This window comes from Primulina tabacum, chromosome 2 (genome assembly GCF_025594145.1).
Source record: "Primulina tabacum isolate GXHZ01 chromosome 2, ASM2559414v2, whole genome shotgun sequence".
In the NCBI taxonomy this organism is placed as follows: Eukaryota; Viridiplantae; Streptophyta; class Magnoliopsida; order Lamiales; family Gesneriaceae; genus Primulina; species Primulina tabacum.
In genome coordinates this window covers 7,439,175-7,462,313 of record NC_134551.1, presented here as the reverse complement: position 1 = coordinate 7,462,313, position 23,139 = coordinate 7,439,175, and the positions used below count along the sequence as shown (strand labels likewise).

Sequence of the window (23,139 nt, the reverse complement as noted above, 5' to 3'; positions counted from 1 at the left end):
CATTGTTTCCAATTTCATGACGATATGCATTAAACTCTTGTTCAAGTTGGTTACAAAACCATTTCTTAGCGTGATAGTGGTTGCACCAAGCTTCGGAGGTGGAAAACGTTTGTTAACCATACTTTTGTGACTCTTGCAACTCTTCTTTGTAATCTTTGAGTTTCTTTTCCGCAAATTTCTTGTCGAAAGTGAGTTGTCCCACTTCTACTTGAAGGTGATCCCTAGCTTCCTTCAACTCTTCTTTGTCACAAAGTAAACTCGTAATAGTACCCTTGAGTTGCTTGATTTCGTGCTCGAGGTTGATAAAGGTCTTGGCTTGGGTCATCATTTTCGATCACGAAGTTGAGCAATATTTTGTTCGAGACTAGCTTGAGGGATGACTCGAAAATATGAGATAATCGTGAGTCTTGGTGTGACTTTCTTCATTCATGATTAGGTATTTATATAGATACTTTAGAAAAGATATATGGTAACCTTTTTAAGGGCATTAATTCAATTTTAATTGTTATAATTAGTAATTAATTGAGTGCTAAATTTTGGGTCAATGAATGTTTTTATATTTCTAAGGAGTGATGTATATGACGATCGAATATTGAAAAGTAATGTGGTTGCTGCTGAATTTCGGACTTGAAGAGTTCCGCGTAAAGAGCTTAAGTAATCGTTGCGATTTTGATGTTGCCAACACTCGAAAAACAACACTGACGCAGAGTGTTGATCGAAGAGTGGTTTCGTTTGATTTTTAGCATTGCGTATTTGAGTTTATGCATTTCGGTGTTAAGTTGTAATTTATTTTGGTGCAATTTAATTCCTTGGTGTGTCAAGGAATTTAGTTTTGATATTGTTCACCAGCATTGTTTGGTGTAAACGATTTACACATTTTCTAGTGAATTCTTTTTGACATGAGGCGTAGCACAAGTATTCGTACTTGTGCATGATTCAATCCTGATCTTTGAAAATTTATTGCAATTATACATGTTTATTAACAATTAATTTTCGCTGATGTGTTGTGTTCTGGTGTTGACAATACCTTAGTACAACACCAAATTCTGATATATACATTCCTGAATATTTTCTGTGAGTTTATGAGTTACAGCACTTTCACATATATTTTCAAGTCAAGAAGATATGTGTATATATATTTGTTTAAAATCCTAAATATAATTTGTTAACTCTATTGAAAATTTATTCAAGAGTATCACCTTCTCACTTAAATGTCAATCTAAATTAAACCCGAAAAATCTGGACTTAAAACTTTCTATCGATGATTTAATATAGATAATAATCCTAAAATCAGTCTAACTTAAATCCGAAAAATAAAAATCTCAAATTTTATATTGACCATTTAATATAAAGATTAGTCTCAAATTCGATTTCATATAAATCCCAAAAATCATATCTTAATTTTTTTCGACCATGTGATGTAAACACTAGTTGTCAATCATCATCATTATTATTATTTTGTATTTAGGCATTTGCACTAATATAAAATTCTTAGAAGTCAAATTACGACTCAATATTGTCAACCTAATTTAAATCTCAAAAATAATATCCTAGAAGGTTGAAATTCCAATCGTCCGATTCACATAAATGATAATTCAATTCCTAAATTTTTATTTCTCAAATTAAATTCTACTTCCCCGTCAAAGATTATGAGATTATTATTTTTATTTTTTGACATGCCTATGTGTATGGATAACAAATTTTCAGTATAGAATCAATGGAATATTCAAAAATAAAAGTCGAAATATTTTCATATGAATTAAAAATAATTCATGAGGATTAAAGAACAATTGGCAGAATTGGATTACGAGTTTCCTACGCGAAGTTATAAGTTCTATGAGAATTTCAAAAAATGGCAAAAACTGAGCATGGTTACGAAGGGCGTACAAAGCCATTTCCTGAAAAACAATGGAAGGCTTACAAAATGATAAAGTCGTGAATAAACATCAAACAGTAAATTTCAGAGTAATCTCAATCGAGATTTGATTCAGAAAAAAAAATATTTTCTCAAAGATGGAAAATTCGAGAATTGAAGGATGGTTTGAAGATTATACGTCGAGAGCAATTCAAAATAATTAATGGAATCAAATTCTTGAGTTTCCTACGGGAATTCAAGAGTTCGATCCAAATCTAATATTGGGGTGAGTATGAATGACTTAGTTTTTGCAAAAATCTAACTTCGTCAAATTTTGTCTATCAAAATCCCTAGCCGAATTATGAACCTGTGGGCTCTTGTACCACTAAAATGTCACGCCCCGGGACCGGGGTTAGTCGACACCAAAGTTGTTCAACAATCAAATAATCACCAAACAACAAGTTTCGTAGTTCAATATAAACCAAAACCAATCTATTTCATTATTAACTCAAAACAATCTTGTCTTACAGCGATAAATTCAAAAACGAAAAAAAGTGTGCGGAAACATTTTACAACTTGAATCAAAATTTAAGAAGAACATAAGTGAGTAATCTTCGTATCTCAAAACTTCATCACCAACCCCAAAACATGTCATTCATCCTCGTCTACTTGATCTTCATTCTTATATGAAGAGGGCAGAGTAAGGGATGAATGTTTGGGAAAAACATCAGCAAGTGGGGGCCGATAGATCATAGTTGATAACAAATACATACTCAAATCTTTTAAACCGCACAGCAGCTCAAGCACCACGGTTCGATCGCTCCATCAAGTAGGGACAATTATTGCACCCAACAATCTCCCATTCAATAATTGCACTCCTTGAAATCAATGAAAATCGAACCCGTGACCTTGGCTCTGATACCAATTGTAGGACCGAGCGCTTGCCGCTTTACCAAAAGCTATAGCTGGTGGTAATGGTGCAACTCAAATCTTTTAAATCGCACAGCAGCTCAAGCACCACAATTCGATCGCTCCACCAAGCAGGGACAATTATTGCACCCAACATTACTATTATTTTAGCAAATATATTGCTGTAGGACCAAATATTTGACATTTTACTAAAAATTATAGCTGGTGGTAACTATACAACTCAAATATTTTAATACGTATAATAGCTCAAGAACCACATTTCAATTATTCTAATCAGCAGACAATTATTGCACCCAACAATCTCCCCCTCAATAATTACATTTCTTGCAATCAATAGAAATTGAACATGTAACATTGACTCTGATATCAATTGTAGGACTGATCATTTGTCGTTATACCAAAAATTATAGCTGGTAGTAACGATGCAACTCAAACATTTTAAATCGTACAACATCTCAGATAACACGTTTCGATTCCTCTTACAAACATGGATAATTATTGCACCCAATAACTACATATCAAAAAAATCTAAGCATATATATATATATATATATATATATATATATATATATATAAACATATTGAACACTTTGTCGATCTCTAGTTTAGTATTCTATTCTTCACCTAATTCATATTCCATATCATCCATGCATATTCATTTTGCTTCAGGCTTTGTTATAACCTTAAAATTTGTATCTCTGGCACATTGTAAAGATTAAATATTCACCTTAATTTCATAATCACTATCCTTTTTAACTATCCAAGATTATGCATGACTAACATTACTTTCTTACAATGTATTTAGGCCACGTTTGGTACTTGGGATTAGCGTAGGATTACACTTTTAGTCAAGTGGTTGGTTCGTTTTTAAGACCACCACTAATAACCATGGGCCTGGGAATTGTACACTGTTCATACGTGAAAATGGAATAAATAAATCTCAAATTGAAGAAAGTATCCTCATTCCCAATTTTCACAGTAAATGAGACAGCTTGTTTCTTTTCCAAAATTACCCTTCGCCCTACTTTAAATGTGGTTTCCCATTTCTCACTAATTTCTTACTTTCATTTGCTCTCGGAGCACTATGTTCAGCTGTAGTAGAAGCGGAGCTACTTGACTCACTCAAATTTGGCACCTCAACCGGTTGTTTCACCTAACAATTAAATGCTTCCTCGGCAGCTTTTCTACTTTCGTAACCTTTGTAACAAGCACCAGGAAAATGATAAACTTGGGCATTGGACTAAGGCCATCTATCGTACACTCCAACCTTCCTTCCCATGAAGACGACGTATGTTTTGGTTTGCATTTAAAAGAAAATATATTATAATTTTGAAACGAAATATGTATGTACAAGATACTTTACTCAAATTAATACAGTAGATGGAGTAAAATAAGTTAACATGTATAAATTTGAACAACAAATATTGTATTTAGATCAATAATGCCTACGCTAAAACAAAGTATTCAAAGAAAGCAAAAAATCACCATCTGATGTACTTTCACATAGACTACATCGTCGATGCCTTAGATTTTTCCTTCACAAGAACCTTGTATGGTGTATAGCGATAAGTCAACAGTCCACAAACCTGCAAATTTTTCTTCTAAAAAAGGCGTCAAAATTTACGAAAAGCAACGAATAGTTAAACACTTTCGTTCTTCTTCACATTTAGACATAATCGGAAACTTAAAAAAAAAAATTTGCATAAGATTTACTTGTAACCCATCACCTTAACTTTCTTTCACAGATCTACTTCCGCTCTAGATCAGATGTGTGATCTAGTTCCATAAGTTATATCATCTAAGAGGACGAGACCATAGTATCTGTTATTATATCTCACTGCATCATGGCCAAATCAAATCGAATCAAATGTCGGAATTTTCTTACCATTTCAAATGCAAATCATAACAGTGCCTTCAAAAATATTTGTCTCAAACATGCTTTCAAATATCATTTAGCAAATCGAAGCAATAACATATGCCGATCGAATTTCAAGAAAGATACATAATTTATTTTTATGCAAACGTGGACGCACTTACGAAGAACAAGTATGTCTATATATATATATATATATATGTGTCAAATAGTACACTCATGAAATGCAAGTACATAAAAGTATAGCAAAAACGCAGTTACGAAGAAATATATATAGCAAAAGCCCACTTACCCTTGGTTCAAATGTACGATTTCGAACTTAACCGATACTTGGGTAAAACTTGGGTCGAACATGAGCAGCACTTGGGTAGCACCTCAGTCACGATTTGGGCAGCACTTTGACAGCACTACGATGGCCGAATGCAACCTCTCCTCTTTGCTTGAAGTGGTCGAGACTTATGAGTGATTTGAGAGGATTTTTGGTGTGATTTTACACTAAACCAAAGCCTATATTTATAGGTCTCCAAGGGTTATTTCCCTTAAATGTCATTATTCACGGTCATGAACCTCCTTTTAATGACACATATTCATGACTATTAACCTCATATTTATTAAAAACACTTATTCGTGGTTATTATCCTCCTCTTATTTATCATTATTTTTCTTTTAATATAAATAGTTTAATGGCTGATTTATTGTGGTTCAAACTAGTCATTAAAATGGTGATAAATGATCAATAATGAGGGGAAAATGATTATTCAGAATTTCAAGATTTTGATTGCATGTAACTAAAAAATGTCGTGTCAAAATGAACTGAAATTTCCTATGATATATATAATATATATATATATATATATATATATATATATATATATATATATATATATTTTCTCGTTGCAAGATTTCGGATCTTCACGTCATGTTCATCTTATAATCCAAAAGTTGATATTTCGACTCAGCCAATTTTCATTTCATTTATCATTGTAATATGAGTTAAAAAAAAATGATGTAATCTCGAGACCATCGATCACACACGTGTGACCATATTATCTCTATTTTGATTTAAACTACAAAAATTATTAATGAAACAAAAATAAATTAGAAACATTAATTAAATATGTTATCATAATTAGGTTCGTGGTCAATAAATAGTCCCACATTTATCGAGTTGTCACGACCAACCCTAGACATTATGGCTATTCCCATTTTAAAATTTGCTTTCCCAAGAATATATCATTCTCCCAAAATTACGCTTTTGTTTTCCGGCGTGCCAATTAGTGGGACAGGTGCACAAAATTAGCCCCTGAAATATATGATATATAAAAGCTAGTATAAAGTATTTAGTAATATTATTATAGTTTCGTAGAAAACCCACATCGGGATTGAAAAATGAGATTATAACTCTGTATATATAAGTGTTATGAATCAACTTTACGTCGAGAAAATGACTAAATTTGTGAACTGAGACTGAAATTCGAAAGTAAAGAGAATCGAAATTATAAAGTGATAAATATATGTGAAAAATATATAAAAAAAAAAAAGAAATTTCATTCGTTCAAATTTGTATATAGCAGGCTGATGCAAAATGGCATCGCGTTGAACAAATTAAAATGCAGATTTCGTGGCAATATGCACTAATTACGTATTACATTGATGTATACAAATATTATCAAATTATATAAGAAGCTCTATTTATTTTCCATTTTTAGTATAAAAATCAACCGCATAATAATTCAAAGAAATATTATTATCAATTAAAAAAAGATATTCCTTAATGAAGTTTGAGCGTATGGTTCGTTCATTCGATATATTATTCCCATCAAGATCAGGCCAAACTCCCGGCCCATCCCTAACATAGGTAGAGAGCCCATGACAGACCCATGTATTCTCTTATAAATATCAGGTTTGAGCGTATGGTTCGTTCATTCGATATATTATTTTTCAGCAACATCCTTAGCTGCTCTCTACTTATATCCTCAGTTTCTGACTTGAGCGTTGGACGGGCTACGCAGGGATACCTTCCTTGCCCTCTTCCAACGGTCTTATTCGTGATTTCAGGCTCAAAACAATCTCGAAACATGCGTCTGGACTAGTGACACTTCCTGGAATCGGACCCTAAATTTCCCGTAAGTATCACCATTCCACAATAAAATATATATATATTCCTGCCGCGGCTATTTTTCTATAACTAAAACTCGATATTCCTTAATCATTACTATATTATTGCACGACTAACCCTCCCATAGTTGAGTCGGCAACAAAATACAATAATGATAGTGAAATCTTGAAGTGAAAAACATATCTATATATATACATAATGTATCGATTAATCTTGGGATGGAAATATCATGTTATTTTAAAATTCGGACATGGAATTAAGAAATTAATATAATTTTTTCTACCCTTTTTTTTTTGTGTTTCTTCAACCATAAAAACTCACTAATTGGGATTAATTTATACGTTTATGTCGTGGCTATGTTCATTGCACCAAACAGATTTAATTATATATAAATGATAAAATGGAATCTCATCAATATACAAAAAAAAAATTATTATGAAATAATTCTTCAATATTTAACTCTCTTTTTTCCGTAAATAAGTTCTAAATCGATCCCCCCAATCATTTTATTTAGTGCATGAGATGTCTATGTTGTATTTAAGTTGTCTGTCACGTTGAAAATTCTTGGGACTCGAAGCTTATCTTCTTTATTGATTATTGTAAATAATGACCACATGGATTTTAATTATGCGATAATGTTTGTTTTAATAGTTGCTAAACCTGGTACTGTTCCTATAGGGCGACGTGGGTTGTTTGTACATAAAATTTAAATATTGATATGTAACTAATTTGTACTTGGATGTGATTAAAGTCGGCATATAATTCAAAAATAAGGGAAGACAGCAAAGGAAAATTCATAATATCATGGCGAAAAGAGTCAAATTGGTTCTCTAAATTTGTCTATTTTGTGTTTTGGTTGTTTTACAAGTATTTAAATTTAGGTTTTGATCATGTAAGTTAGGTAATATTTTGGTTATTGGTCTTTTTTTCGGGAGTGCTGACGTGACGTCTGAAAATGCTGACATGATGTTTCGGGCAACGATTGTCCTCCCTACAATTAATAAGAATCGAACATGTGACATACCTCTGATACCAATTGTAGGATGTCAGTTTACCAAAGTTATAAATGGTGCTAACGGTGCAATCGTCATGTTTTAATTGGATATCCTAATACAGACAATTATTGTACTCAAACAAGACTAATTTGGTTTTTAAAAATAATTAAAATGGATTCAAATAATTATCATCTTAGATGCATTGGAAATATATTACAATTATTAAAAACATTATTGGTATGAATGAATAGAATTAATCTTGGAATGAAATGGAGATGTGAATGAAATTATAATTATATTTTATTTCAATGATTGATACCGAAAGGAGTGCAATGAAATTGTTTTTAATAAACAAATATTTTTAATTCAAAATTCAAAATAACAGATGGCTCAATAAATATTATTATTTTTTCTGTTGTTAAATAACAAAAATAATAATTATTGATGATCTATTATTTTAAAAATAACATTGTCATATAACTAATATTATTATTTTAATTACTAATATTAACATCATTATTAAATTATCATCATTTTATTTTTTATTAATATTTAAAATAAAAATACCTAAAATAACAATCACAATACATATCGTCGTTTACTATTATCAATTATTATTTATTATTATTATTATTATTATTATTAAGATATCTATTTAAATTAGTTAAATTAAATAAAGTAATTTTTTTTTTTAAAGTAGGTAAGAATTGAGAATATAAACTATTCCCAACGAAAATGGGATGAATATGAGAATAGTAATTCTCATTAGAATGAGTATTGTCTTACCAAACATGAGTGAGTGAGTATAATGAATAATTTGGAAATGCTCATTTCATTTTCTCCTATTAAGTATGTCATAAGAAAGTGCTTATGTTATGGGAAGTAAAATTAAAATTTAAAATTCGGTAAGGGAGCCCCAATAAAATAAAAAATTAGACATCTATTTATTTTTTGTGTAGGAATATTTGATTATTCAAATCACACTATTTTCGTGTAAGATTATAGATGCTTTTAGCAATACAATTGTGATAACTTTGTACATGAATACGCGCTCATACGAGATGACTCTTTTTAACAACATTGCTCTAGAGATTGTCTTTGTAAGATTTGATAATTGTCTCCACTATATAAAAATGAGTTTTTCTAGTGTGTTTATATCCTTACTCACACACACTCTGGGAAATATTGATGAGACTAACTTGTATTGCAAGTCATCATTACATTGAGATCATAAAACGTTATTAGGATGAGCTCGACGATTAAGCCCAACACATGATTATGAAACAAAAAGCTAAAAATAAATATGAGAACAAAAGTATCATGACTCTCGCACAAACAAATATGCTGCCTAGACTATGTTCTCTAGCCCATAGTGTACGAAGGCGCCGGCAAGTTTATTACAGTACTTTTCACTTTGGTCATCATGTTGATACTGTTTGTGATGCCTTGAGATCCTATTCCACTGTCCTTGATACCCTGGCGAAAAAAAAAAAAAACAAATTCAGTACACTTGAAATTCACGTCTTATGATTCTTGATCTCTATCATCCCTCCTTTAGTTGATATATTGGCTCTGTCACTGTTTTATTTGGTTTCGGTTCGAGTTACCTGGAAAGGGAAATGATCGGGACCCCTAGCCGGAGACGAGTTGATTTGCACGGTTCCGATCTCCATGGCGTCGCTGATCATCATTGCCTTGTTGATATCATTGGTAAAGATACAACCCTGCAGTTGGTTGGACAGTGATTAAAAGGTTGGAAGTAATCTTATTTACTTGATCTATGCTTATGTTCTATTTTTCATGGGAAGTATCAAACTCCAAATTCATGATTAAACCAAGTATAGAAGTGTGAGTTTTTCAAAAGCTTGTATGATTTAGTCAACCGAGCCAGTCCTGTGTTCGAGTTCGTCTCGACTAACTCCTTATCGCCTGAGTTGATCAAGTCAAGCTCGGTTGAGTCGTCCATTGTTATATGTGAACCAAACTACACAAAATTTAAATCTAGCTTAATCGAAACATGAGTTTGAATTTTACTTTAACCAAGCCACTGATAAGGTAATCAATCAACTTTTGATTGGTTTCCAGTGTCTCCAATTCCATTCCTCTTCGTCACGTACCAAGTTTTACACTACAGCTTTCGTAGCTCGTCACGAGTTCAAGATTCCACTCTCACAATAGAAAACAGAGCAAAACTTCCAAAAAGAAATGTTAAAATCTATATCTACAAGATGAAGCGAGGAAATTGTACCTGAAGACCAAAGTTGCTAGCATTGCAGTGATGGATACCTTCCTCAATTGAACCGATCCTAACGACGGGTAAAACAGGTCCAAACGGCTCCTCCCACGCAATCCTCATGTCAGGTCTCACGTGATCTAATAGTAACGGCCAAATGAGATTTCCCTCCCTCTTGTACTCTTGGCAAAACGTTGCTTCTTTCTCTTTGGCATCCATCACAAGTCCCTCGATAAAGTTTGCAGACGATTCTGAGACAACTGGGGTGATATCACAGTCATCCTCGGGTGCACCAACAGTCAATTTAGCCACTCTTGACTTCACTTTCTCAACGAGCTCCTCAGCCACCGATTCCATCACCAAGACCACCTTCACAGCTGTGCACCTCTGACCACTGTCACAGATTTGGAGATCAAAATATCAACACTGACATTAAGTTTTGTGGTGGATGGAAAGGGATGCCATGAAGAGCAATCCCTCTTTCTCTAAAATGTTTCTTGTTATTTCTGTAGTTTTCATAATCAGGAATATGTTTTACACACACACACACACACCCTCGCAACTTTTAATTTAAACACGCTCCTCTATACATGAATCCTAGCCTGACTACCTATAGATCTTAACATAAATCTCCTCAAAATTTCAAGTTTTAAATACATTTTAGAAGAAAATCAAGAATTCATGGTCCCAAAGATAGTAGAAAGTTTATTACATTATACCTATAAGAGAAACCTCCTTTTACAATGTTAGCAGCAACCAAATCTAAATCAGCATCCTCAAGCACGATACAAGCATCTTTTCCTCCTAGCTCCATCTGCAAAGGAACCATCCCGGCTTTCTTTGAAATCGCAATGCCAGTGTCACCTCCTGTGAAGCTAACATTAAAATAGGACCGTTCATCAGAACAAGAGATAAATTACAAGAAGTAGCATAAAAACTTGAACAAACTCGCACCATGTACACACCAAAACGAGCTGCTCTTTTTACCTTATGCAGTTTATCCCAGGATGCATTGTCAAGAAGTCACCAATTTCAGAGCCTTTTCCTGTGATGCAACTAATAAGGCCTTTCGGAAATCCGGCTAAGTGAAAGCAGTGTACCATGTGAAGGCAAGCCACTGCACCCTGCACGTCAACAAATTCAAGAAACACCAAGTATTGAGTAATATAAGGATCAAGAATTCATACATGGAGCAAAAAAAGAAAATAATGTTCCCTGATGAAATGATACCTGAGTTGGAGGCTTGAGGACTAGGGAATTTCCTGCAATGAGTGCAGGGGCGATTTTGGAGACAGCAAGGTTTACAGGATAGTTAAAAGGTGGGATAGCCAAAACGACACCGAGTGGAATCTGTAAATATCTTCATCATCATATCCACTTTTTCCCCAATACATAATGTTGCAAGAATTTTAAGAATCAGACTAAAAAAATTATTTAGGACATAGCGATTAGCATTATTTATGTTCGACAGAAATGTAAATATAATGTAAACTAGGATAAAAAGATTAATCAAGAACCTTAGAACTGAGGCAATATTTGGTTCTTTCATTCCCTGGGAAACTATCGGATACCAGAAATGTTCCCTCTCCCAGAATTCTGACTCCTTCCTCGGCACAATAAGAAATAAGATCACCGGACCTGACAACCTAGAACATTGTCAGATATTAGACCAATAAATAATCCAAAATGCACAACTGATCATGCACGAACTCGATGCGGGCAACCTGGTAGGATTTAAGCTCAATAAGAACGGTCTTAATCTTGACTATGTTTCAATAGTTCGTCATGAAACCATTGTGAGATTGTAACATTCCCCAATCATTGGGAGATTGATTTCCAAACGTCCAATTTATTTAAATGTGAAGGGTGAATATTGGCCAAGTTATCTAATTACTATTATCATAATTGCTTATGCAACCAACATTACAAGAGACATCACTCCACTAAATTCTTGGGTTTATCCAAACAAATAAATATAGCACACGCACACGCACACGCACACGAACACATATATATGCATGAATGCATAGCTATAGCAACCTCAGTGAGAGAATCCTTTGATGGTTTTGCAATTTCTTTGACTAAAGCCTCCGCAATTGGGGTTTTGTGCCCTTTGAGGATAGCAGCAGCTTTGTGAAGGAGCTCCGCACGCTTCCAGAGAGGGGTCTTGGCCCATGATTTCTGTGCAACTTTCGCAGTTTCCATAACCTTGTTCACCTCTTGTTGCGTACAAGCTGACAAAATCATGCAAAATTTAGTTCAATATGTGTGCACATACTTCTTGCATATGCACAAGTTTCTAGTTCAGATGGATTGTTTCTCATTCTTGGAAAGATCACATTTTCTGGAAATGTGAAAAATTTTTAAATTTCATGGCTTTCAATATACAATTTTTCCCATTTTTCAGTTAAATATTATATTATTTCTCATTTTTAGGCTTCAGAATCAAATTAAAGCAGCTCATTTCTTTGAAAAAAAAAAAATAATAAAGGCCGGTATACCGTATATAATTGGCATATGTGCTTAATTTTTCAAACATCTGTTATCATATCACAAAACCCCGCTCCCCCAAACTGTAGTAAACAAAAAAAGGTTTTGTTTTTAAACTAACACTAATAAAATTAATAAATCACCAGATTTTTAGATACTTCTCCAAATATGAAATCTTGTGCTTTTAAGTTAGATAAGATTACAAATTTTGAGAATTCAAGTCTTAAATCTCATGGAAAATAGAGCTCTTTAATCACTTGCCATATTACAATTTATGAATTTAACATAATTTGTACCGAAAACTCAAATTTCGGGATTTTTGTCTTAGTGCAATTTTTAAGCCACATTGCATTGACAGTTATAAAATTTACGATATTACATATTAAATTTTTGCTTTTTTTTAAAAAAAAAAGTAGCTAATGAATGTATCATCCTTATATAACTAAACCCCAAATGTCACAAGTAAGCGGACCAAACTAACTAATTTCCCTTCGAAAAATGTCAGCAACGGAAACCCGAAGAACTAGGCGCAATCAATCTTTTAAGTGGTGACACGAAAAGACATGGATGTTCCATGAAACAAGATAGAGATCTTGTTCATGCAAGAATGGTACTGGTACATATACATTATATACATATATATATATTGTGGACTGAACTCTGAACACCGCCTCTCCGCAGACCATCTTCCGGGTCCATGGCCGAAAATAAGTAAAGATTATGCGATATATCATTTTTCTGTAAACACACATCATTCCAAAAACAATACGTTTAGCAATAAAACAAACGAAACGAATTGTGTGTTGTTGTAGTATACCTTGAACCTTGTACTGAGTAGTTCTCGCTGGTGGGATTAACGATAGCAACAGACTTCCCAGAAGAGGACTTCTTCCATTCCCCATCGGCGTAGTACTTATACACATCTCCGTCCAGTATCTCCGCAAAAGCTCCACTCCCCGCCATTGACGATGCTAGCTCCCAGACCTCGGCTACACCGCCCAACCTTGAATGGTTACTATGATCAAGTTCGACACGAGTACTGAGCGAGTGTCCTACTGGTGAGGTGTTGGTTTGGAGCGTTGTGTTATAAATAGATGTCCCGTTGGAAGAAGGTGAGACACATTTATGTTTGGGCGATTTTGGGTCGCACGTTCCGTATCCGATACAGCACACTCTGCTCTTTGTTTTGCTACTCGATCGGCTGCCCTGTGTGATTGGTAAGATTGTTGGACCAGTAATCTTGCAATAACAAGTCATAGAGACTATATTTTGTTTTTATTACTCGTCCTACCAAAGAGATTAAATTTCATTCCCAACTTAGCCTAGGATGAGGTAAACTAACATGTTATATATACAAATGAGATACAGAGGAAATAAATGGAACCAACAATTAATTTATAGGGAAACGCAGGTTAGTCCTAGGGTGAGAAAAAATACCGAAATTTCAGAATATCAAGGTTATTGTGTCGAAAAATATCAGATTCACCAAAATCTATATCGAAGATTTCGGTACGATAATGTTATGAAATTTGGAAAATTTTTGTATATACAAAAAAATTAATCAAAACAATATGTTAATATTTTAAATTAATAAAGTAATAGAATAAAAAATATATATAGATGTTTTTTCCAGTACAAAATAATATACGCCGACAGTCCAGTACTGTATCGAAATCTCGATATAATGAAAGTTTCGTTTCTTATACAATTTCGATACGGTATATAGTTTTCCTTACCCTTTGTTAGGCCATCTCCAACGCTGAGCATTAACATCTTCAACGGAAATAGCGCAGCCCCTTCCTCCCTTGCGCCAAATTGGCGCAGGGATTTTCTATTTTTTTTATTTTTTTATTTATATTTATTATAAATATTTATGTTTAAAATTATAAATATTATTTGAATAATAGTATATTATTGATTTTATTATTTGAATAATTACATATTTAATCATAAAAATTATAAAATAATAATAGTTCATTTTTTAAAAATATTTATTTATTTACTTTAATTATAATATTTAAAAACTAATTTTTTATGATTTTTAATTAATATAATTGAATACAAATACAAAATTAAAAATATATTAAATAAAATATAATAATTAATATATATAAAATAAAAGGAATATTTCGAGAATATTCTTTTTGGTGTAAGATTATAAGTAAATGTGTTGTAGATGGATGTTGTATTTGGTGCAGAAATCGTACTATTTTAGTGTGAAATTTGCATCAAAATAAATTTTATGGTTGGAGATGTCCTTATTTCTACTAACTCGATTTAATTTAAGAAGATTTATGACTAGGATATCCAGGTTAATTATAATTAAGGAAATCACATCCATGTACGTGATACATACAATCACTATCATTGGACTAGAATCTTTTATTATACGGAAGGATGTGGTTTCTGCTAGATGTTTGACAACTTGTGGAATACATACAAAATCATGTTAGAATATACCAACCCTAGCTATAATCTTGTGAAAATTAGGGTATGCCAGTACATCGAAGCACTCGTTATGTGCTTAGATTTATATTCAAATATGATTAATATCATAATTATAAAAATTAATGAAAAGTCCAACTGCAATTTGAAATTATTACATGTTACAATTTGAATTGAATATATATAAATAAGGTAATATCATAATTATAAGAAATAATGAGAAATTAAATTGTAATTTTGAAATATGAATTTTTTTTAAAAATAATATAGATCGTAACACTAAGCTTTTGTCTTTATTATAGAATTTCTTAATGATATAGTAGATAGAAGAAGCCGAATAAATACACATTCTTGAAAATTATACAACATTTAAATAATTGATCGAGGATGTTATATATCAAAATCATGATATAATATATTTTCATAAAAAGTATTTAATGTTTCAAATTGATGACACCCAACTAGGGCGGTAAACGAATCGAATCGAATCGAATTTTATGAAATTTTCAGTATTCGAGCTCGAGATCGAATTCGAATAAACATATTCGAAGCTCGATTCGAAACTCAAACTTTTATTATTTTCGATTCGAACTCGATTCGAACTGAGGCTCGAGTTCGAATCCGATTCGAACTCGAATAATATTATATATAATATATTATATATAATAATATTATATATAATATATTATATATATATATACTTAATAATATTTTATTTATTTTTTAAATATAATGCTAAAGTTCGCGAACAATCGAACAATATAATTTTAGCTCGAATTCGATTCGAAAAATATTCGAACATGTTCGAGTTCGGCTCGAATTCGATAATTTCGAATTCGAACCAAATATTATTCGAACCGGCTCGAAAAGTTCGTGAACGTGTTCGATTCGTTTACACCCCTACACCCAACCCTACTTTGCCTCGTGATTTCCCAAGTTTCCAAAACTCACATTCGGATTTATAACATGCTCTAAAGTTATTTCTTTCGTTTCGAATATGATCGTACGTACATCTCCTAATTAATACCAGTACGTATAAAATTCAGAATCTTATATTTCGACGTGCCGTGCATGTTTTCTTATACGTCGATAAAAATGGACAAAGCGGCGGCCGAGAAAAATTCGAGAAATTCCAAACCAAATAAACTATTATGTGTAGATGGAAGAGAAATGATTGAAGACAAAGACACAAGAGAAAATGATGAGTGGAATTGAAGAGGAAGCATTCACTTCAACGTGGTAGTTGCCAAACTTGTGGCTTGCGTTTTGGGGAAGGTCTTCGTCTTTTCTGTGAATTTGCTTGCGAAACTTGAACCACTGGTTTTTGTAATGGCCAAAGGAGCCCACTTCCCCTAATATTTTCTCGCCCAAAAGTGTCACAAAAGGTCCCACGATTTGCAATTTTACACCCAAGCATGTAGCTATCCCATTTTCTAATTTATTATTTTAAAAAGAAAAACGAGAGAGATCATATATATATACACACACATATATATATATATACACACACACTAAGAATTTGTTTGCCCAAAACTCTGTTGGGCAAGAGCCCACTTTTGCAGTTACTGTTGGGGAAAATCCATAAACCGCAGAATCCATCACGCTAAATCATTAAGAATTTGACTGAAATCTTAAGCGGAAGCGTACCTGAAGCCATAATCCTGAATTCTTTAGAACGTGTCTTGATCTTCCAGATCTACGCGCTCTTTCCTTGAGAGAGTCTTTTAGTTTCTCTTCAGAATTATTTTTTTAATGGGGGAGAAAATAGTGAAAGTGAGAACGCGAGATCTGGGGACCATGACCCATATTTATAGATAATGTTTATCAATATCTTCTGATATTTCTGTTTTAGCCCATCATAAAAATAGAAATTACACTTATGTCTCTACACATTAAAGGCCCACAGCCCATTAGATACATTAAAGCCCAATAACCCGAAACAATAGTTGATCACTTTATTTTGGGCTTAACTTAATAGACAACCCACAACACATAATTATTCACATATAAGCCCATATAAATAAATTGATCAAACAATCTCCCACTTGGGCTATATGTGCAACTTTATAATTATGTTTGTGAAAATAACCTTATGAGCTCAAAATTGTTGTCATTCCGAAATGTATCTATAACCAATCCGGTCCATCAATCACATCAACATAGGATCAAAGCAGTCTTCGCTACACTCAAGGTAACTAGACTCATCAATGGTCACATATGCCAACACAACTGAATGACATGGATCATGAAGTGGATGTGTAGCATGGAAATTTCATGCAATGTGACCGTAACATGCTTATTTCCAACTGGTCCTCCCTTTAACCTTATTGAGATCAAACTTTAAATAATAATCATAGTGTGATTTAACTTGAAATTTATTTCTGCAGAAAATAAATTTACATAACTTGTAACTTAAAATGTCTACTACTGAAAAGCATTTAAAACAACAAACTCCCACTAAAACTGAATTTCCTCAATTGACACAACACCCATATTAGCAGTGTGCTCATGAAACTGTTTGGGTGGTAGTCCCTTAGTAAGCGGATCTGCAACCATGGAGTTTGTACCGATATGCTCAATAGACAACTTTCCACTCTGAATTCTTTCTTTAACAACCAGAAACTATGATGTCAATGTGTTTTGACTTCGTCTAGCTCCTGTTGTTATTGGAATACATAACTGCTGATTTATTGTCACAATGTAATCTTAGTGGCCTTTCAATGCCATCAACAATGCGCAGTCCCGTGACAAAATTTTGCAGCCATATTCCATGATTGGATGCCTCATAACATGCTACAAACTCAGCTGTCATGGTGGAAGAGGCTATAAGTGACTGTTTAGCACTCTTCCAGGAAATGGCACCTCCAGCAAGGAGATAGATGTAGCCCGACGTAGATTTCATACTATCTTGGCATCCAGCGAAATCGGAGTCAGTATACCCAATGATCTCAAGCTGATCTAACCTCCGATATATGAGCATGTAATCTTTTGTTCTCTGTAGGTACCGTAAAATCCTTTTGACTGCTTTCCAATGTTCCACTCCTGGATTACTTAAATATCGTCCCAACATTCCTGTCACGTACGCAATATGTAAGGACCGTGTATCGTATTATCGTAAATCCTATATGATTATCGATAATTCATGAATTTGATATGTGATTATACATTTGATGTATATTATGACAATGAAATTGAGAAATGAATATTGAATATGAATTGACGTTGTAAGAGCTCGATTGGAGAGGCCGGACGCCAATATAATACCAAAACCAACATTTGGTACAGTACATGTGGCGCCCGGGCGGTAGAAAATGACCGCCCGAGCGCCAGTGTGGAATATGGTGTGTTCTCGGACAGAACATTCCGCGCCCGAGCGGTAATTTGTGACCGCTCGAGCGCGGTATATATTTGACTCAGGGGCAGAACCTCTCGCGCTCGGGCGCGAGAATTCTACCGCCCGAGCGCCGAAGCGGTGATGATAAGAATGAGTTTTCTTCTTCTTTTCTTACATTCTAACCGTAGGTTCGAGAGAGAGAAACGAGAGAACTCAATTTTCTTCCGTCCGAATCGACTTCGAAACGCTGTCTAAACGCGAAACAAATTATATATTTGTGATCGTCGCGTTGAGGGCTTCTGACTGAGGTAATTTTCTTCTAGTTCCAGCAGCTCTAAATATCAAAGTGCTGGAATAGCATGTATTTGAAGTTGAATTTATGATATGTAGTAGAATAACCGACAAGAAACTTGTATTCGAAGTTGGAATTGAATTATGATATGATTCGAATTTGTTATGAATTTTTGAAGTTTCAAATGATATTTGAAACTCATATCAATGATTTTGGAGTATGTTATTGATTGGAATGAGAATGTTATTGATGTAGATAAAAGTGTACTATCAATATCTTCAGGCTACATCAACTGGAAACCAAGAATTGAGGTATGTTGCGACCGGGTAACATACGACAGGTATCTGTATTATATGATATATGTCGGATTGATTTGATTGATTGGAATGAGATTATGTGTCTATATGCCTTATTTGTTGATTGATGTGGCATACATGACATTGAGATTGAGATATCGATGTATAAAATAAATATTTTGTTAACACACATCATTTTATGCATACATCGATACATGACATGCACGTTGAGCTATGATCCTTGGATACCTTGATATGATTGGATTGGATTCCGGGGTTTGTGAACACAATCGCTATGCTGGTATTATATGACCCGTAAAGCATAGACAATTGTGGCCCCATATGATTGGATATGAGATTTGGGATTTGATGGCGCTTTGCCGACGCTATTATACGAGTATCCCATATTGGCCGGTGTGCCAGCTCGAGCATTGATTTGATAGCGATTCGTTTGATTCTGACATGTGCTCAGTGGATGGACATTTGACCTGATACCTCCACGACATACATGCATTGCATACCATATATCATTGTTTAGATATCTGTGGTATATATGGTTGGTTGTTCCATACGGAGCTTTGCTCACCTCCAAGGGGGGCTGTTGTTGTCTTTGTGTGTGGACAATGGCAGGTACTCCAGGATATCAGGAGACCGGAGAGGGTACTTCTGGAGGGAGCCACAGTTTGGGCTGAAGCTTTATGTTTATGTCTTGTTCCCAGTATATATATATATATGTGTGTTTATATACCGGGGCATGTCCCGAGGATATGAGTTGTTTGTATATGATTAGTTATGATTTCGTGTGGGCATGTTTATGATGTAAGATTAAATACTATTTTTAGTATTGAAATTATAGAAGAAATATTTCGGGCTCATTGTAAAGAAATTTTAAACTCGTTTTCCGCTGTAATTAGTTAACCCTAATCGGATTGCATTGTAATAACGATTAGGAGATAAGGGCCCCACACAATATCTGGACGTGTACAAACCTGACCATACATCAGACTCCCCACTGCAGATGCATATGGAACCTTCTGCATTTTTTTTTCCTCAAAATCATTCTTTGGGCATTGTTTGAGACTAAATTTGTCTCCCTTAGCCACAGGGGTATCTGTTGGTTTACAATCTTGCATCCCGTATCGCTTGAGAACTTTCTCGATATAGCCTTTCTTAGATAATCCAAGAATACCCCGAGAACGATCCCGATGTATCTGAATACCTAGTACAAAAGATGCATCACCAAGATCTTTCATCTCAAAATTCTTAGCTAGAAATCTCTTGGTTTCATGCAACAACTCTATATCGTTGTTAGCGAGCAGAATGTCATCAACATATAAAACCAGAAAAATATGCTTACTCCCACTGAACTTATGATACACACAATCATCGACCAAATTCATCTCAAAACCAAACGAGATGATCACTTGATGAAATTTGAAATACCATTGTCGAGATGCTTGCTTGAGCCCATAGATGGATTTCTTTAATTTGCAAACCATATTATTTGTGTCTTTGGACACAAAATTTTCTGGCTGCACCATATAAATCGTTTCATCAATGTCACAATTTAGAAACGCAGTCTTTGCATCCATCTGATGAAGCTCAAGATCGAAATGCGCCACCAAATCCATTATAATCTTTAAAGAGTCTTTCGAAGAAACCGGAGAGAAAGTCTCTTTATAATCAATCCATTCTTTCTGCGTAAAGCCTTTAGCGACAAGACGAGCCTTATATTTTTCCACATTGCCTTTCGAATCCCTCTTGGTTTTAAATATCCATTTGCAACCAATGGGCTTCGTACCTTTAGGCAATGGGACAAGATCTCATACGTCATTGTCCTTCATGGACTTTATCTCCTCATTCATGGCATCATTCCACTTTTGAGAGTTAGAACTTTCCATGGCTTGAAGGAAGTCAATAGGATCATCCTCCATCAATCCAGTGTTTGCCTCATGTTCTTGAAGAAATACAATGTAATCATCTGGCACTGCATTTCTTCACTCTCTAGTGGATCTCCTTAATGGCATAGGTTCTGGAGGTGCTTGAGTTTGTTCATCTGGAATGAGAGGATCTCTAATATTGTCTTCCTGTATTGTTTCTTGGTCAAAGTGAGGAATATGATCCTGATCAATGTCCAAGATACATGTGGGAATATTTACATATTCCTCTTCAAAGACAATATCTCTTACTTTATCTCCCCCCGCAAACTCAACATCCTCAAAGAACCTGGCATTTCCTAACTCAAAAATCGACTTACTCGTGGGATCATAAAACTTGTACCCCGTGGATCTTTCAGAGTATCCAATAAAATAACAACTAACCGTCCTTGAGTCCAGTTTCTTTTCATTAGGCTTGTAAGGCCTTGCCTCAGCTGGACATCCCCAAACGTGCAGATGCTTAAGACTGTGCTTTTTACCCGTCCAAAGTTCATAAGGGGTTTTGGTCGCTGCCTTAGTTGGAACCCTGTTAAGGATATATGCTGCGGTCTTTAGTGCTTCTCCCCAGAGTGATTCTGGTAAGGTAGAATGACTGATCATACTCCTCACCATGTCCTTAAGCGTTCTGTTTCGTCTTTCAGCAACACCATTCATAGTGGGCGAACCCGGCATAGTGTACTGTGGGACGATATATTCCTCCAGGAATCTAGCAAAATGTCCTGGACGTTGTTCACCTGAACCGTCATATCTACCATAGTATTCACCCCCACGGTCAGATCTAACGCTTTTAATCTTTAAGTCAAGTTGATTTTCAACTTCAGCTTTATAGTTTTTGAACACATCCAATGACTGTGCCTTTTTATGAATGAGATAAATGAAGCCATATCTTGAAAAATCGTCTGTGAACGTTATAAAATACTGTTGACCATTCCAAGAAGCCGAAGGGAATGGTCCACAAATATCAGTATGTATAAGTTCTAAGACGCCTGAACACCTGTTGACTTCAAATCTCCTTTTGTTGGTTTGTTTTCCCTTTATACAATTAACACAATTATTAAAATCTGTATAATCTAAAGGTTCGAGAATTTCGTCTGACACGAGTCTCCTTATTCTCTTTTCAGAGATATGACACAATCTTTTGTGTCATAACGCAGCTGAATTCTCACTGGTTAATTTTCTTTTAGTGCCTCTACTTGTTTGCAGGGATTGATTAAATGAAGCAATAACATCCAAAGAATAGAGATTATCGTATCCTGATAAAGAACCAGAACCAACCAATTTTGAATCGAGAGACAAACTGAATATTCCATTTCCAAAAGAACAAGAATAACCAAATTTGTCCAATGCAGAAATGGAAATCAAATTCTGTCTCAAAGACGGCACAACAAATGTTTCATAAAGATCCAAATATATTCTAGTCTTTAACAATAATCTAAATTTTCCTATTGCCTCAACTTCAACTTTGTTGCCGTCACCAACATAGATGAATCTTTCAGCATCATTTGGTTTTCGGCAATCCAGGCAACCCTGCATAGACACACTGATGTGAGTTGTTGCACCAGAATCTATCCACCACGTGTGTCTAGGCACTGAAGTTAAATTAACCTCAAAACAAATCATATTCAGAAGCATACCTTTCTTAGCATGTCAAGCGTGATAATTACTGCACTGCTTCTTCATATGCCCATCATTGCCACAGAAAAAACAACCAGAACTTTGAGAATCACCAGGATTCTTCTGTTGTTTCTTCGGAGGCTGTGTATCCGCAGCTTCCTTATCCTTTCGTTTCTTTCCTTTATCCTTCGAGGTAGAGGCATAATGAGCACTCTCTGTCTTGTCTTGCTTCAACCTTTCCTCTTCCTGGACACAGTGCGAGATGAGCTCATTCAGAGACCAAGTCTCTTTCTGATAGTTATAGCTCACCTTGAACTGGTTAAATTGAGGAAGAAGAGATATCAAAATCAGATGCACCAGCAAGTCCTCAGAGAGGTCAAGCTTCAGTGCTTTCAACCTTGAAGCAAGATGAGACATTTCCATAATGAACTCCCTGATGTTGCCCTTACCCCTGTATCTCATTGAAACGAGGCTTGCCAAAAGTGTACCAATTTCAGACTTTTCACTTTTAGCAAACCTCTTTTCGAGGTCTTGAAGGAAAGCCTTAGCCGTAGCAATGTCGCTAGACATTGTGCCCCTGAATGTTTCTGGAATGGCCCTCTTCATGATCATCATACACATGCGATTCGATCTCTCCCACCTTTCAAACTCCCTCTTTTCATCAGAGGTACTCTTATCCGTAATGGCGGGAGGAGAGTCAACCCTTATCGCAAGGTCCAAATCCAT

General features: G+C 34.5%; 2 protein-coding genes across 2 annotated transcripts; both read right to left on the bottom strand.

Annotated features, from left to right (window-relative positions):
• Positions 1-8,947: 8,947 nt before the first annotated feature.
• On the bottom strand, positions 8,948-13,707 carry LOC142528941 (NADP-dependent glyceraldehyde-3-phosphate dehydrogenase). The gene is given in 10 exon segments (XM_075634237.1): positions 8,948-9,248; positions 9,380-9,496; positions 10,021-10,399; positions 10,725-10,880; positions 10,993-11,129; positions 11,236-11,355; positions 11,523-11,651; positions 12,046-12,239; positions 13,313-13,337; positions 13,339-13,707. Coding segments are annotated over 10 exon segments (1,491 nt in total). The 5' UTR covers positions 13,459-13,707; the 3' UTR covers positions 8,948-9,134.
• A 9,011-nt stretch (positions 13,708-22,718) lies between these two features.
• Positions 22,719-23,139, bottom strand: LOC142537437 (uncharacterized). The gene is made up of 2 exons (XM_075642954.1): positions 22,811-23,139; positions 22,719-22,728 (listed from the first exon to the last, which is right to left on the bottom strand). The coding sequence occupies exons 1-2, from the start codon at positions 23,137-23,139 to the stop codon at positions 22,719-22,721; spliced, it is 339 nt and encodes a 112-aa protein (XP_075499069.1).